The 18,656-nt window shown below is 36.6% G+C and overlaps 1 protein-coding gene across 18 annotated transcripts in view; it reads left to right on the forward strand.

The window, feature by feature from the left end:
- RBMS3 (RNA binding motif single stranded interacting protein 3) overlaps window positions 1–18,656 on the forward strand; it is a 1,606,934-nt gene that overhangs the window by 1,569,357 nt on the left and 18,921 nt on the right. For 17 of the 18 annotated variants that reach the window (XM_062215492.1, XM_062215511.1, XM_062215528.1 and 14 more), the window contains one exon: window positions 16,669–16,749. The exons of the other annotated variant lie outside the window; for it this stretch is intronic. In XM_062215492.1, coding sequence (XP_062071476.1) covers window positions 16,669–16,749 — 81 coding nt within the window. The remainder of the gene's footprint in view (window positions 1–16,668; window positions 16,750–18,656) is intronic. 18 annotated transcript variants of the gene reach the window in all.

Below are 18,656 nucleotides of genomic sequence, written 5' to 3' on the forward strand. Positions count from 1 at the left end.
AAATTTGTCACTCTTTTCATTTATGGTTAGCTCTTCTTGAATCATGTCTAAGAAATTTTGCTTTTCCAAAGATTGTTCAAGGTCTCTGTTGTCTTCTTCTAAAAGAAACATGATTAGACTTTTTATATTTACATCTATGATTCATCTCAGATCAATTGTGTATAACATGAGAAAGGACTCAGGGTCATTTTACCTGTAGAAATATCCAGAGGATACTGCTGGAGAGATCATTCTTTCCCATACTGAATTGCAGGGACACTTTTAGCAGGAATCATATGGATGTATATACTTCTATTTCTGATCTCTGTATTCTGTTCCATTGGTCATCCTTCAGTCCTTGCAGCAATACCAAACGATCTTAATTATGACACATTTTCATAACTCTTGATATCTAGTAGTTTATTTTTCCTCCAAAATTTTCTTGGATATCCAATATCATTTACATGTGCTTAGAAATGAATGGCCTTGTTTATCTTTATCAAAAAATCACTTGACTTTCAATTGGGATTACACTGAATATGAAGATGCTTTTTAGAAGAACTGATATTTAACTGTATTATTTCTTCTAATTAATGAATGTGGTTTGTTTCTCCATTTATTTAGACCTGACTTATTTTCTCTCATGAAAGCTTCCTGATTTTCATGATAAGATCTTCATTCCTTTTCTAAAACATTTCTAGGTATTTGATTTTTTATGCTACAAGTATACAAGTTTATTTTTTTTTAATTTTTAATTGTTGCTGGTATATAGAAATATAATTTATATTGATTTATATCCAGTAACCTTGTTAAATTGCTTTGTTCAATCTATTCTTTCTTCTTTAGTATTTTTGAAATGTCTATGCATACATCATATCATCTGTGAATAATAACAGTTTTATATCTTCCATATTTATGACTTCATTTCTTTTCTTTGCTTACCGTACTGTGTAGAATCTCAAAGACAATATTCAAAGAGGTGTTGATGGATGGACTTATCTCCTTCTTAAATTCAAATGGAAAGTGTTTGTTTTTTCACTATTAACTGTGATGTTAGCTGTATGAATTTTGTAGATAGATTTCTATTCCTAGTCCTCATAAATTCAAATATACTAAGAAGTTTTTATCTTGTTAGAGTTTTGTTTTAATGTTTTTTAAGAGAGAGAGAGAGAGAAATCTCCCATCTTCCGATTGCTTCCCCAATGCCCATAATTGCTGTGGCTTTGCTGGCCAAAGCCAAGAGCCAGAAACTCAATCCAGGTCTTTCACATGAGAGACAGTACGCCAATCACTCAAGCCATCACCACTTCCATCCAGTGTCTATATAAGTAGGAAGCTTGAGTCAGGAGCCAGAACCAAGAGTTGAATCCAAACTATCTGACATGGGACAGGGTGTTTTAAATGAAATCTTAACCACTATATCCATCCACAGATTTCATAAGTTATATTTCTAAATCTTTTGAAGTGATGCTATAATTTTCTTCTTGGTTCTATCAATGTAGTGAATTATGGTGATTGGTTGTCCAATGTTAAAATTCAATGTAATTATGAAATAAATTCTACCTTTACATTATATATGTATATACACACACACACACACACACATATATATATATATATATACGGGGGTGTAAAATACGTAGGTGGATTAGTTGTCTAAAACATTATTTAAGAAGTTTACATAAATGCCTATAAGAGATATTGGACTGCATATCAAATTTTGTTGTAAGGAATATGCTATCTCATTGTAATGTGTTTGGAAACAGAACTTATTCTATATTCTCTTGAAAAAGTCATGTAAGATTGGTATTATTAATTCCTTAAATGTTTAGAAAATTCACCAGGGAACCTAATTGAAGCTTAAGTTTTTTTTATTATTTTATTTTTTAAAAGTTTTATTTATTTGAAAGACAGAGAGCAAGAGACACAGACAGAGATATCCTCCCTCCTCTGGTCCACTTTCCAAATGACCACAAAAGCCAGGGCTGAATCAGGCCAAAGTCAGGGCAGAAAATTTAAACTAGGTCTCCCATGTGGGTGCCAGGGATCTAACTACTTCATCCATCACCTGCGGCCTCCCAGATGTGTATTAGCACGAGGCTGGAATTGAAAACAGAGCCAGAACTCAAACACGGGCCATCAATATAAGATGTGGGAATACGAAAGAGTGTCTTAACAAGCTGCATCAAATGCCTGTTATAAAACTAAAGTTTTTATAGCAGGAAAGCTTTGAATTGTGAATTCAATTTATTTAGTAGATAAAGGGTTATTCAGATTTTCTATTTCTTTTTGTGTCAGTTTTGCTAAGCTGTGCTTTTGAACTAATTTGTGTATTTCTTATAAGTTGTCAGACTTTTAGTCTAATCATATTTTTTCATTACATTTTCTACTTATTTACTGCCCATTCTCTTTTCAATTAAATGAATTAATCCCACTACTCCACTGTAAATATGATTTTATCATTAAAAATTACCTCCATTCTGCAATTTGATAGAAAATTAATCCTCAGATTTTGTCTGACTGACTTATCTTTACCTCCTGAGTGGTCCTTGCTGTCCACTGAATCTTTCCGCTGTTCCTTGTTTCTCTAGAGTACATACCTATCACACACAAAAAATTGAGGAGTGAAAGAGAATTAACAGTTTCTATATACAGTTGTTTCAAATCTTAAGACATAATTTCTTTTTAAATTTATTTTTATTTATATAAAGGAAGCACATTTATTGTAGTTCATAAATACGATTTTAAGAACATAAGATGCTTCTCACCTTGTCATCCCACCCTCCCCGTTCCCACTCTCCCTCCTTCTCATCTTATTTACCTTGTAATTTTTATAATGATATGCCTTCAATTTACTTTATAGTCACAAGCTTAACCCTGCAGTAAACAAAGCATTCAACAATTAGCAAGTAGAAAAATCACTGTCTCTCAAGAGTATACACTATAAACACTAATCAAATCTCAAAATGTCAGTTTCACTCATATACATTTTTTGTGTTTTTTATACTTTATATATTAATTACCACAAATTAGAGAAAAAATTATATTTGTGTTTTTGGGATTCACTTATTTCACTAAGTATAATTGTCTCTGATTGCATTGATTTTGCTGAGAAAGATAGGATTTCATTCTTTTTTTATGGTTGAATAGTATCCATGATATGTATTTACCACAGTTTCTTTACCCAGACATCAGTGAATGAATATTTTGGTTGATTCTATATCTCAGCAACTGCAAATTCAGTTGCTGTAAACATGGGGGGTGCAAATAATTCTTTCATATGCTGATTTCATTTCCTTCAGCTACATTTCCATAGAGTAATCTCTTACTTTTATTGCTTTAAGATTTGTGCACATGCTTAAACCTCATGGGCTTTGATTTTTTTCCAATACATTTATGAAAGTTGCTTTCTCTGCAAATGGAAAATATTCATAGCCTGTGACCAATGGACTGATGACTAGTTCACACTCTGGTATAAAAGTAAGACTTTGTGAACTTCCTGGCTGAAGACAGCATCCAAGTGTCTTTGGTATTCCGTTTGCCGTATGCCAGCAGCAAATCACCCCACTCCAGAATACAGTGAGAACAATCCATATTTCTTGTTGAATAGGTTGATAAACACCTCTCTGTGGGTTACATTTATGTTATGTTAGAGAATTGGATAGGAAAATATGGCCCACATTCACCTGTGAATTCTGAATTCCCATTATCTGTCAAACTCACTAATTCCTCTTCCTTCTTCACATACTATCACTCCCAGTAGAAAAAGTATATCCTATCCTGAATTTACCTCTATCTATTCACCAGGGAAAATAATCAGTTGCAGCAATTGTTATCTCTATGATAATAATATAAAAAGCAAATGCTTTGCTTTAGATATTAATACTAACATACAGCATTATGAAAGCATACATGGGGGTCCCAAGATGGCAGTATAGCAACAGGATGATCCGAGTCAGCCTGGGTAAAATAAATAGTTAAAAACGAGAGAAGATAAATGCTGGAGTTAGAGCCATGGGTAATTCACGGAGGGAAGCCCAGGATATCAGCAGAGACTAAGCAGGTCTATGCTGAAAGAGCAAATAAGAAAGGGAAGCATTAGAGGTGTGACTGAGGCATGGACTGGGGAGGCTGGTGCCAGGCCCCAGTGGACCAGGTGAGATGGGAAATTGCAGGTCCATGGAGTTGCAAATAGCAGCAGGAGGGAAAGCTTGGAGAACTGCTTTTGAAGTTCCACACAGGAAAAAAGAGAAGGTATAGAGGAACAAACAGAGAGGTTGGGCACACCCATCCCATCTCCCTCCCCTGTCTCTCCTCACCTGGACCTGAAGCTGGCTCCAAGAAGCCATCTTCTTTGTTTACATTTTCCAACGTAAGAAGTAGGGCGCTGCCAGCTTTGACTCCCAGCACATGCCCATCAATTGCAAGGCCACCAACACACCCTCCCACCCAGGAATGAGGACCACAACATTTCAGAATTTTTTCCCCATCACACCAGCTAAACAACAAGGAGAAATCCTGAATATCAAAAACTCGAGCCTGTTCTATTCACCATTGAGAAGCAAGCCAGGCTCCAGTAGGCCGGGCTCAGTGCATTGGAGCTCCTATCCACTTCCACAATGATTGAGAACTGACCATGGCTCCAGTAGGTGGGGCTCCATGCTTCCACTTGCAACACACAGACACATAGCAGCTCAAAACAGAGGGAAACCTCACTACAAGATTCTCCATAGACAAAAAAAGAAAAAAATATACGAATGCTGAAAAAAAGGGAAAAACTCTAAATAAGAATATGGAAGACACCATGAACCCTCCCCCAAAGGGGGGCTCTTAAATAATAGAAGGTGAAGATGAAGAGATCGAGGAAATGTCAGAAATGGAATTCAGAAAGTTAATCATCAGATTACTTAGAAACAATCAGAAGCAAATTCAGGATCTAAATGAAAAGTGCTCCCAAGAAATAGAGATATTAAAAAGAAGTCAGAATGGAATACTAGAAATGAAGGCTTCAGTAGATCAAATAAAAAATGCAATGGAAAGCCTTAACAACAGAATAGCTGAGACAGAAGAAAGAATATCACAACAAGAAGATCTGGAAATATTACTGTCAGACCAAAAAAAAAAATTAGAAAACTAAAAACACAGTTGGAGATCTACAAGATACTATCAAATGACCCAACATATGGATCTTAGGTGTTCTGGAAGGCATGGAAAGAGAGAAAGGATTAGAAAGCCTTCTTAATGAAATAATAACAGAAAACTTCCCCAATCTGGAGAAAGAAAGAGACATTCAAGTACAGGAAGTACACAGAACTCCCAATAGACAAGACCAGAAAATATCTTCACCACCACACATTGTAATAAAGCTCTACACAATAAAACATATATAAAAAAATCTTAAAATGTGCATGAGAGAAATGCCAAATCGCATTCAGATGAAACCCAATCAGACTCACTGCAGAATTCTCATCAGAAATCCTAGAGCAAATGAGAGATTAGTGAGAAATATTCCAAGTTGTACAAGAAAAAAGCTTTCAATCCAGAATACTGTAGCCGCAAAGCCATCATTTATGAATGAAGGAGAAATAAAGATCTTCCACAACAAGCAGAAATTGAAAGAATTTGTAACTACTTTCCCAGCATTACAAAAGATGCTCAAGGATGTGCTATGCACAGAAACATCACTATGAAAGAAGATGAATGCAAAAAATGACCCAATAAAAGTACAAAGGAAACCCAAAATGCAAAATTAGGACTATTTATGGAAACATGGCAGGGCAAAGTCCGTACTTCACAATAGTCACCTTGAATGGAAATGGTCTCAACTCCCCAGTTAAAAGACACAGACTGGCTGAATGGATTAAAAAACAAAACCAATCTATTTACTACCTACAAGAAACACATATTACCAACAAAGAGGCACATAAACTGAAAGTAAAAGCACTGAAAAAAGATAATCCCTGCTAAAAGAAACCAAAAAAGAGCTGGTGTACCATCCTAATATCAGACAAAATAGACTTTAACACAAAATCTATTAGAAGAGAAAGGATTAATTTAACAAGAAGAAATGACTATTATATGCACCAAGTTACAGAACACCTGGCTATCTAAATGAAATGTTAATGGATTTAAAGGTAGAGATAGATTCAAATACAATGGTAATGGGGGACTTCAATACCCCACTTTTGGCAATAGACAGATAAACCCAACAGAAAATGAACAAGGAAACAACAGAATTAATTGACTCTATAGCCCAAATAGACCTAGCAGATATCTATGGAGCCTACCATCCTACAGTCACATAATAGACATTTTTCGCACCAATGCCTAGAATGCTCTCTAGGACTGACCACATGCTAAGCCATAACACAAGTCTCAGCAAATTCAAAAAAATCAAAATCATACCATGCATCTTCTCAGACAACAACTCAATGAAGCTGGAAATCAGCAACTCAGTAATCTCTAGAACATATGCAAACATGGGAGACTGAACAATATTATCCTGAATGAACAACGAGTCATAGAAAAAATCAAAAGAACAATCAAAAAAAATTCTGGAAACAAATACAACAATACAATATATCAAAACTTACAGGATACAGCAAAAGTAGTGTTAAGAGGAAAGTTTATAGCAATTGACACCTACATCAAGAAATTGGAAAGGCACCAAATAAATGAACTATCAATGCACCTCAAGGATCCAGAAAAACAACAGCAAACCAAAACCAAATCTAGTAGGAGGAAATAAATAAATAAAATTAGAGAAGAAATAAATAAAATTGAAACCAAAAATACAAAAGATTAGTACAATGAAGAGCTGGATCTATGAAAAAAAAATAAACAAAATTGACACACCATTGGACCAACTAACCAAAATAAAGGAGAAAGAAAACTCGATTCAATAAAATTAGAGATGAAAAAGGAAAAGTAACAACATACACTACAGAAATAAAATGAATCATCAGAAACTACTACAGAGAGTATTATGCCAAAAAACTGGGCAACCTAGGAGAAATTGATAGATTCCTGGACACATACAACCTATTTAAATTGAGCCATGAAGACATAGAAAACCTAAACAGACCCATTACCAAGACGGAAATAGAATCAGTTATAAAGACCCTCCTAAAAAAGAAAAGTCCAGGACCAGGTGGCTTCACTGCTGAACTCTAAAAGACATTTAAAAAAGAACTAACTCCAATTCTTCTCAAGCTATTCAAAACAACTGAGAGGGAGGGAATCCTACCAAATTCTTTCTATGAAGCCAGCATCACCTTAATTCCTAAACCTGAAAAAGATGTAACAGAGGAAGAGAACTACAGAGTAAATTCCCTGAAGAACATAGACAAAAAAATCCTGAACACAATTCTAGCCAATAGAATCCAACAATACATCAGAAAGATTATTCACCCAGACCAAGTAGTATTTATCTCTGGCATGCAGGGATGGTTTACCATTTGCAAATCAGTCAATGTGATACATCGCATTAAAAGACTAAAGAACAAAAACCATATGATTATCTCAATAGAAGCAGAGGAATCATGTGAAAAATACAACACCCCTAAGCAAATTGGGTATAGAAGAAACATTCCTCAACACAATCAAGGCAATCTATGACAAAACCACGACCAGCATCCTATTGAATGGGGAAAAGTTGAAAGCATGCCCACTGAGACCTGGAGCAAGACAAGGATGCCCACTCTCACCATTGCTATTCAATATACTCCAGAAGAATGGACATTTTGATGATATTGATTCTTCCAATCCATGAACATGGAAGTTTTTTCCATTTATTTGTATCTTTTCCTATTTCTTTCTTTAATGTTTTGTAATTCTCATCATAGAGATCTTTGACGACCTTGGTTAAATTTATTTCAAGGTATTTGATTTTTTTTTAACTATTGTAAATGGGATTGATATTAGAAGGTCTTCCTCATTCATGACATTATCTATTGAAACAAAGGTTGTTGATTTTTGTATATTGATTTTATATTCCGCTACTTTACCAAACTCTTCTGTGAGATCCAATCGTAACTTGGTGGAGTCTTTTGGATCCCCTATCTATAATCATGTCATATGCAAATAGGGATAGTTTGACTTCCTCTTTCCGAATTTGAATCCATTTGATTTCTTTTTCTTGCCTAATGACTCTGGCTAAACTTTCCAAAACAATTTACAGATTCAGTATAATACCATCAAAATACCAAAGACATTCTACTCAGATATAGAAAAAATGATGCTGAAATTCATATGGAAACAAAGGAGACCTTGAATAGCTAAAGCAATCTTATACACCAAAACCAACTGGAGGCATCACAATACAGATTTCAAGATATACTACAAGGCAGTTCACAGCCTGACACTTGTAAAAAAACAGATGGATAGCCGATGGAACTAAATATAAATGCAAGAAGTCAATCCAAGCTTCTACAACCAACTTATATTACATCAAGTAGCTAAAACCAATCCCTGGAGCAAGAGCAGTTTCTTCAACAAATGGTGCTGGGAAAACTGGATTTCCACATGAAGAATCCAACAGTACATCAGAAAGATCATTCACCATAGATCATTCATTATTTACATATTACACAAAAATCCACTCAACATACATTAAACATCTAAATCTATGACCCAGCACCATCAAATTATTGGAGAACACTGGGGAAACCCTGGATGACATTGGCACAGGCAAAGAGTTCCTGGAAAAGACCCCAGAGGCACAAGCAATCAAAGTCAAAATTAACAAATGGCATTACATCAAATTGAGAAGCTTCATACTGCAAAAGAAACAGTCAGAAAATTGAAGAGACAGCTGACAGAATGGGAGAAATTATTTGCAAGCTATACAACTGATAAAAGATTAATATCCGGATTATTAGAGATCAAGAAATTCCACAACAGCAAAACAAACAACCCACTGAAGAAATGGGCCAAGGATTTAAACAGAAGAAATCCAAATGGCCAACAGACACAAGAAAAAAAATGCTCAGGATCACTAGCCCTCATGGAAATGCAAATCAAAACCACAATGAGGTTTCACTTCACCCCAGTTAGAATGGTTTTCAAATAGAAATCAACAAACAGTGAGAATTTGGGGAAAAAAGGTACATTAATCCACTGTTGGTGGGAATGTAAACTGGTAAAACCACTATGGAAGACAGTTTGCAGATACTTCAGAAATCTAAATTTAGTCCTACCACATGACCCAGCCATCCCACTACTCAAAATTTACCCAAGGGAAATTTACCAAGGGAAATCAGCAAATAAAAGAGTTATCTGCACCCACATGTTTATTGCAGCTCAATCCACAATAGCCAAGACTTGGAATCAACCTAAATGTCCATCAATGGAAGACTGGATAAAGAAATTATGGGATATGTACTCTATGGAATACTACACAGTGGTAAAAATATGAAATCTGGTCATTTACAGCAAAATGGATGAATCTGGAAAACATCATACTGAGAGAAATAAGCAAGTCCAAAAGGGCCAAATACCATATGTTCTCCCTGACCTGTGATAACTAACAGAGCACCTAAAAGGAAACCTGCAGAAGTGAAATTTACACTTTGAGAATCAATGATGTGAACAGCCCTTGTCTTAACTTTTGAGGAACAGGTTTTTTCCTTCTTAATACCATTAGTTGAACTCTTACTTAACGTAGAATTAAGCATATGTTAATAAAACCACTTGAAAATATATCTCAGTAAAAAATAAGAGTAGAGATAAGCAGGAGTTGGAAGTTTGTAACTATAAAGCTGTAGTTCTTCATACTTTCTTATGGACTTACTTCTAAGGGTACAGCTAAAAACTCAGCATGCGACTGCAAATCCTATTAAGTTGGGTGATAATAATGTCATTTTAATTGTTAAAGTGATCATATTAAGTGTTAAATTGATCATAGATAGGATTAAGTGTTAAAGGGATCATATAAATAAGATCTAGTGTCTGGTAATAACAATAGATAGAATTAAAAAGGAGAGACTGTTCCAACATGAGAAGCAGTCCACATAACAGACTCATAGAATGACAATCACTCTAAATAGTACTCTGACCTCAGAATCAGACCTTAAAGCATTCTGTTCTGGATGAAAAGTCCAGGAGAGCATTTCAGACATGGAAAGCCAATGCACCAGAAAAAAAAAAATGTCCTACATGAAGGATCTCTGTGAGACTCCAGTGGAAATAAGGGGCCATCAACAAAGGATGTACTTTTCTCTGAAGGGAGGAGAGAACTTCCACTTTGCTTATGGCCTTGTCTAAATCTGATGGAGAATTTGGACTCAAAAGGCTTCCATAGCCTCGGCAGCCTATGTCAAGAGCCTCAGGTTATCACTGCCATCATATATAAGAGTGTTAATTGTTAAATCAACAACACAAGTCACTGTGCACTTACTCCCCATGCAGGACCTCTGTCCTCAATGAGTTGTACTATGAGAATTAACTGTAAAACTTGTCCTCAAACAGTTTTTTTTAATATATTTTGTGTGTGTGTATGTCCAGATTATTGAAATCTTTACTTATTATAGAGTTAGTCTTCTGTGTATTAAGTTAGTTGAAAAGGAATCTTAATGCAGATTGGAACTGGGAATGGGAGAGGGAGGAGAAGGTGGGGGGGGTGGGTATAGTGGAAAAAATCACTATATTATATTTATGAATTTTTTTTCTTTGGAAAAGCAACAAAAATGAAAGCATACACAATTACTGTTGTTAAAGGCAATCCACATCATTATTGACATTTAATAGACAGAATTGAATATAGGAGAAGCTGAGTAGTAGCCGTCCAGGTGGGAATGCAATCTGACATGCTTCTGTGTGGACCCAAGAGTCTCTCGTGTTCTCTTACTGTGCACAGTTGGTGTCTACTACATGCTGTAACATGGAATTTAGGAAGCATTCTTAGCTTTACAACTGAAGCTGCTGTTACTACTCAGGCAAGGGAAGCTTGTGTAATATGTTGACTTGCCATCCCAGGTCCAAGCACCATACCTTAATCTGAGGTGATGGGATTACACACACACACACACATCCCTCAAAAGTCTGGACTACCTCTGCTTGAGAGAACTCCGTGATTCTCACTCAGCTACTCTCCCAACTCTGACAAGTCACAAGTCAGACTGTCCCCTCTATCCTCAAGCTTCCTTCGCTAAAAGGAACTTCAAATTGCATAGTTTTTTCAGTAATCAGCACTCTCTGCTGCAAGCCTCATCTGCCACAACCTCTACTTCCTGCTGTCCAACTTTCTTGTAGAAGAGCAGGATTTGAGAGACTGAGAGTGACAGAGAGAGCTCTTCATCCCTGGCTCACTCCTCAGATGCCACAGGTGGGACTTGAGCTGGGCTGAAGCCAGAAGCCAGGAGCTCAATCCAGGACCCACAAGTGGGTGGCAGAGGCTGAACTGATTGAGACCTTACCTGCTACTTCCCAGGATGCACCTGAGTAGGAAGCCAGAGCCGGGACTCAGCTCGAGGCTCTCCAATGTGGGATGTGGAGCCTTAATCCTATACCAACCAGCTCTCCTCAAAGACACATTTTTACAACTTTTCTGTATCCTTCTCATTGACTTTGCTGGTTTGATAAGACATGACTATCCTCTCTGAAATTTGTTAATGAGCTTTGCAAATTCTATAGCAGTGACTGCGAGCGCTGGTTTAAAATCTGAGCAGTGTAATAACTCCAGAGGAGAAAGCTTGATCCATTATTTTAAAGCATTTTCAAAGCTGAAATTGTAAAAATTGAAATTGAAGTGGGGGACCATCTTTATCCCTTCTTTGCTCTGCAAATAATTAAAAGCACAATTAAATTATCTCACAGGAAATGTAATTGAAAAATTGTTTTGTTGTACTTTAGGGTAGAGAGAGTAAGTCCAGAACTGATAATTTGGGGTTTTCTTCCTTTGTGTCCACAGAAATAATCAATGATTCCACAGTAACAGAAACAATTTGTCCCAGCTTGGGCAAAAACACGATTCCCTTCCAATCTCACAATTCTGTTTCCCTCTGTTCATGTAACTCATGGTGAGGCAGTGTCTAGACTTCTTGGAACAAGTGGTGGAATCTGGAATTAATTCTGTGGGTTTGACTGTGGTTCTTTGGGGCTCCTACGTGCTTACATGGGAAAGTCCACTTCCTTGAGATATGTAAAAATGATGATGAGAGTTACCAGAAATAAATGGAAGATTAATTAATGGAATTCCTTCAAGCTGTCACTGTTTGAGAAATGTTCATTGAATTCATCCATTTTATCTTTATCATTTCATTGTAATGATGTTCCCATCAGCTGCTGTATCAAAATAAAGCACTAAATAATTTGCGTTCACATGAAAAAAATGAGGCCATTATTTTCTAGCTTTTGAGAGACACCAGGGAAGGAAATCAGCTTAAGAGATGTGTGTCCATTCCTGTGATGGTTTTAATGAGTAATCCATGAAACTTTATCAAGCCAAATGGGCAAAACTGATATCACGAGTCTTCCTCATAGTCCTTTGTTAACTAGATAGAATGAAAGCATTCTGATGCACTCAGACAGAAACAATGTTTGTGCAGCCTGGATTACTAAGTCTCACTGTAGTTTATCTGTGCTCTTAAGGAAATCAGACTGTGTGTTTGAAGAGCAAGTTCGAAGTTACTTGTCATCAATAACTTTAAACTGAGGATTCTAGAGCTAACACATAGATGTAGCCATTTCCTCTAAGAACTTGCTCCTAATTTTAGAACACTATCACTACTTGAGTCGCTACATTAGAAAATGCATGTCTATCACAGACAGGCTTTCCTATTAAGGCTTATTGTGAGATAATAGGGGGCATAAAACTCCACAGCACTGACGTGTTTCATTACTTCCTTAATTTTCAAGCAACTTTCTTAAGTTCTGTGGATTGGGTTTTCTGTGACAAAAAAGAAAACAAGGAACCTTACAGATTTTTGCATTAAAATATACACTCACACACAGACACATACACAGCCACAAAACCTCTCAACCTGGACTGACTTTATTTATACTATAAAATCATTATTGTGTTCAGAAAAGCAGCGCACAATTAAGTTACCAAGTATATGGAGTAACCCTTCTAGAAGAAAATTAGGTATTGTGATTATAATAGTAAGATAAAAAGTATGGAAAAGAAATAACAATAAAAAATCAATTACATATTCTTCAGTTTCTTAATTGAAATTTCAATAATTAAAACCCATTAATAAAACCAAGTTGATATCTATATTACACAGTAATGATTAGAAGGGGACTCTTAGGAACCTTACTTTTGAACTTCAAAGTTCATGAGATAGACTGAAAAAAATGTGCTGAATCAAGAGTCAGAGGTATCGGGGTTTTGTATCTATTGCATGTGGGTGTCAGTTTCTCCATCTGTAAAATGGATGAACCATCCTACCAGACTCATACAATTGATTCAGAGAAAATGACTATGAGTTACTCCATACGCAGTTCAGTTCGGACCATGTTCAGAACTCGACTGAGGTGGGCATTTGTTAGAGCCCACATCTCCAGCATCCCATACTGAAGTGCGTGAGCTTGATTCCTGACTCCATTCCTCCATTCCTGATACCTTGGGAAGCAACAGATGATGCTACTCGTCCCTGCCAGAATTCGGGGCTCCCAGCTTTGGCCTGACCCATTACAAGCTGTTGTGAGCATTTGAGGAGTGAACCAGTGGGTGGAAAAGCTCCATCTATCCATTTATTTCTCCCTTCCTTTCTCTTTCTCTTTCTGCTTTTCAAGTAAAATAAAAATAAATCAATTTTTAATGTTGAGTGTCATGAGTGAAGACTGACTTCGTTTTACAGCTACAAAGCACAGATGAGATTTTGAATAACTCACAGTCACTTGAAGAAGCTTAGTTACGATCACATCAAATGTTTCTCATTAGCCATACTGCCTGAGAATATATTTGCTTGCTAGGGAGGTCTAAATAATGGATTGGGTTCTCATGTGAAATAGTGAACATTGCTTTTATGAACCCTGATCATGCCTTTAATGACCTCTAATAAATAAAAATTGCTCACTAGAGAAGCACACAGTCCCAAATGGCCACAATGGCCTGGGCTGTGCTAGGCAGAACCAGGAGACAAGAGCTCTTTCCGGATCTCCCACGTGGGTATAGGGGCCCAAACATTTTTGCCAAGCTCTGCTGCTTTCCCAGGTGCATTAGAGGGAGATGGATCAGAAGTAGAGAAGCCAGATCTCAAACCAGCACTCATATAGGATGCAAGCGTCACAGGCTTTCCCACTCCACTGGCCCCAGTGACATTATCCCTTGCAAAGGACCCATGCTAAGGTGCAGATGCAAAGTTTGGATTTATTAACTCTAGAACAGAAAATATGCGAAACGTTATTATCATTGTTATTATTAGTGTATGTCAACCTTGAAAAGCCATAATCAAAGGATAGAACATGAGTCATAACAGTATCAGTCCTATATTTAAATCAATATATGCCTGCTAAAAAGTACATTTATTACAAATCTGCTAGCGTTTTTGAGATTCAAGTGCAGAAATACGATTCACAGTGTACTTCTTAGAGTACTAGTTCTTAGCAAATTTCATAAGTTCCACCAAAAAAAATTGTAGAAATGTAGGTTTAATCACTGATAAATAGGCTTCTATAAAACATGATCTCTAAATGTTTTATTACTGTCAATATCAAGGAATAGAATATATTATGCAGCATTGCTGAAGTGCCCTTCTGGAGAACATAATGTTTTCTCTTAGTATAGCAAGTGTTGCAAAAACTATCTTGAAGGACATGGTAAATTAAAGCATATTTTAGAAAGTACAAACAGAGGGAAATCACCTATCTGAAATGACCAGGGAATTGTTATAGCTTTGTCAACAAGACACATGCCCACCATAGGTTGCTGGTTGTGAAACCATATTTACTGGAGTTTGGCTACCGAGTTCTGTACTTAATAGCCATAGAACACCTAGGTACTTGTTGTCCACAAATGGGCACAAGGACAATAATGGGCAGAGTTGGCTAAGGTGTTTGCCTCAAGCTTATGCAAACACATTATAAGGATTGGTGAAATTAATTCTATAATGAGCTCATAATTATCAATAGCTAAGAGGCATGCAAGATAATGAAGTGGAAGTCTTTCTTCTTTTCTCCCTTGATTCAGCTATTGAATACTTTCTTGCATAATGGAAAAGCTTGAGATGAATAAAACTTGTCCCATGCCTTGAAGGAGATGCTAGTGTACACATTTGTAGCCGAAGGTGACACATGCTGTTAAGAGCACACGGGAGAGGGGACAGAAGTCTCTGATGACTTTCTGCTGAAATCTAATTGCAAATATCATAACCCTTTCAAGGCCCTGCTCTTGATTCAAATTACAAGGTAATTTTTATGTAGACATGGGCTAAATTGAACACATGAATTATAGACAGCAGTTCTGTTTATTTGGTTTAGGACTGTCTCATTAAGGTTGTTTCTATTTTTAGAAATTACTGTGGGATAGTGTTTAGGTTGAAGGTAATGCATTCCAAAGTGGTCTTATTACTGTAATTGGGAATATGTAACAACAACAACTGGTGAGTTAATGTCCATTCCCTTGATCAGATCATGCCTCCTAGGTAGTGGAAAATACTTATATAAAACATGGTATTTCAAAGTTTTCATATTTTACATAGTGTTAATATTTGATATCAACAAAGTTAGAAGAATCGGTATTAAAAGACTTGATTTTCCATAAAAAGCATCCCTCTTCCTTTTATGAATTAAGGATCCTTGTTTCATAAGATGATTCCAGTTCAGAAGTTTTGTGATAGTGATCAAGTTTAGAAAATGAAAAATGTAAATGATTCCATAGAAGATCCAATTTTCAGAGACTAGGACTCTGAATTTACAGGGGAATATGTGTTACAAACAGGAATGTGGGTCACACTTTATGCTTCTAGAACTGAGCATGTAATTTTTCTGGGGCTCCTCTCGTCCTTGCAAAAATCACGTGTTCACAATGCATGTTTTGTTGACTGTTACAACTTAGTGAAGAACAGTCTGGCTATTTCAATATTCATCCTAACTAGGAAAATATGGAGAATTAAAGGAATTAGAAAGCAAGTTCTGACAGTGACCTGAGAATGGAATGTAGCAGGAACAATGAGACTTCAACATGATCTGTAATACCCTATGTTAACAAAAGTGTTGTGAAAAGACAAAAAATGACAACACTTGCCATTTCTGAATGTTGCCACCCAAGAGTTTTATACATCATTCCTCTCCTTTTTAATTAGAAAAGAAATTAGGTCTACCAATTAATATGATTCATTCATTCATTCAACAAATATTTGTCCAGAGCCTACTATGTGATAGAAGTAGCAGTAAAATGATGAGGGGGAAAAAAAAAAAAAAGAGACCTCATCTTCACCTCCGTGGAGCTTGTACTGAGATGTGAAAAGTGATGTCTCTCAGATGTTAGGTGGAGGGCTTGCAGGGGTAGAGTGAGCAAGTAGGGCTGTTAACTTGTACTGACACCGTGGAGATGGGTCTGTTTTGGGTACTGAGTCAGTAAACCAAGGCCATTCAATGCCAGTAGGAACTGGCATAATGCATTAAGTAGAGGTTGACTTAGGTGCTGGCCGTGGTCCACACATCTAAAGCAGTCTCGTGTGGTATCTAACGCTCTCTCTGGTTGCAACCCCAAGTTCACGTGGATTTTTCTTTGATTCCCTCTAGTATATGACTGCGGCCGCTCCTATGCAAGGGACCTACATTCCCCAGTACACGCCTGTGCCTCCGACAGCTGTTTCTATCGAAGTAAGTCTGTTCTCATCTTACAGAACGAGGTTGGGAGCGACCAATCTCAGTCACACCTACTGAGGTCCCATAACCCAAGGACCCCATTTGTGTGTGCCTCTAAAATTTGAAACTGCCAGCTCAAATAGCTATGAAAGTATATACCTTTTGTGGAACATGCCGGAGTTTTTGCTTTACACGTGAAACGCCTAACCTGCTACAGTGGTATGAGGAGAAGGTCATTTGTATATTTGGAGAAATATCCATCCAGAGACCAAATCATTAACATATAGAGTCATCTAAATAGAAATAGGAAGGAAAAACAGTTTACAAGTATTTGTACAGTTCTCTGATTCCTTGTTACTCAGAAGCTTGTTAGAAACAGAGACGCTAGATCTCACCCATACCTGCTGAATTTGAATTTGCATTTCAAGATGATCCTTCAGCGACCCACATGCATATTAACATTTGAGAGTCATTAATCTAGTTTACTAAATCTCAGATTCTTCTGCACAAAATAATTACCTTGGAATCTTTAATAGATAGATAGATAGATAGATAGATAGATAGATAGATTCCTGGTCTGACCTCTGAGATTCAGGAATACCTACTGGGTATCAAGGTTTTTTAAAAGATTTTGGATGATTTCCACATTTGCCAAAGATGAAGAACCATTGTCCTAGTGAATGAACATGGATATTTTTGTGACTTCCTACAAAAAAGAAGAAAGAGCTGGACCATGGTTATCACTGTAACCATCAAGAATGATGTGTCTGCCATTCTTGTCCTTAAGGAAACATGGCCCATGTTTGCTCTCTCTTTCCATGGACTGAATCCATCATTCTTACATATCGTTTGACTGGGCAGAATCATCAAGCTACATAGGAAAGAAAGAGGCATAGAGTTGTAAAGATGGTGAAAACAAACAAACAAACAAAAGCTTAGCTGTATCTTCACTCTGGTTCTAACCCTGACTTTTTACTGTCCCTCATCTCCCTGTCCCGATGCATATCACATTATGTTCAAAGTGCATCTTTCTCGCCAGCTGGGAATCTCCTGGAATTAATGCTGTCTGCTGCATGAGGGGGCCAGACACCAGGGTATTGGCAACACTGCAACTGAAAATTCTCCAAGCTCCTCTCTCCCTTTGTAGCTGCGGAGATTGCAGGAGACCTTTCAACCTGAATTAGATCTTCTAAACTACTTGGTTGTTTGTTTTTGTTGTGTGACAGATGTTTGCTCATACCAAGGCTAGGAAGTCCCAGAAGTTGAATGAGGCACTGTTAAATGAGGCACTGTTAAAGCATTTTATTTGAAATAAAGATGTTTCAATTTTTAAATGTTTTATGTGTTGCAGACCTATGGACCCCAAAGAATATGTCATATTAAACCAATTTTAATTGGCTTGTTGGAACTTTAAAAATATGTAATTAAATTACATGTTCCTTTTTGTATTTAGCTATCGGAAAGCATCCATGCCATTAGAAAATTAAGAATCTAGACATTCTAAGCTATTTAAACATAAATACCTGCCACAAACGAGGGTATTTCAAATAGTCTGTGGGAAAAAAAATTTAAAAGATATGTGAATTTCTTTTAAATTTATTGAAATTTTTTCCTGTTTCCATTCTTCTGTATCTACACCCTAAGCATGTGTTTATCCAAAGAATTTGAGCATTTTGATGATGATAAGATAATGAGTCACATTTGACAGTGTGGCTTATTGGAGACAGTTCAGCTATGGTTAAAAATGAAGTCTTTCACTTTGAAAAATGTAAGCATACTCATATACTGTCTTCAATCTGTGCTTGTAAGGAAAAGCTCTGATTCATTTCCTACACAGGAGCACTCATGGAACATCCAGTAGTACCCCTGCAAGTGCATGCTAGTGGATAATTCATTAAAATACACAGTAACAAACATTACAT

Source organism: Lepus europaeus, chromosome 2, assembly GCF_033115175.1.
Source record: "Lepus europaeus isolate LE1 chromosome 2, mLepTim1.pri, whole genome shotgun sequence".
Classification (NCBI taxonomy): Eukaryota; Metazoa; Chordata; class Mammalia; order Lagomorpha; family Leporidae; genus Lepus; species Lepus europaeus.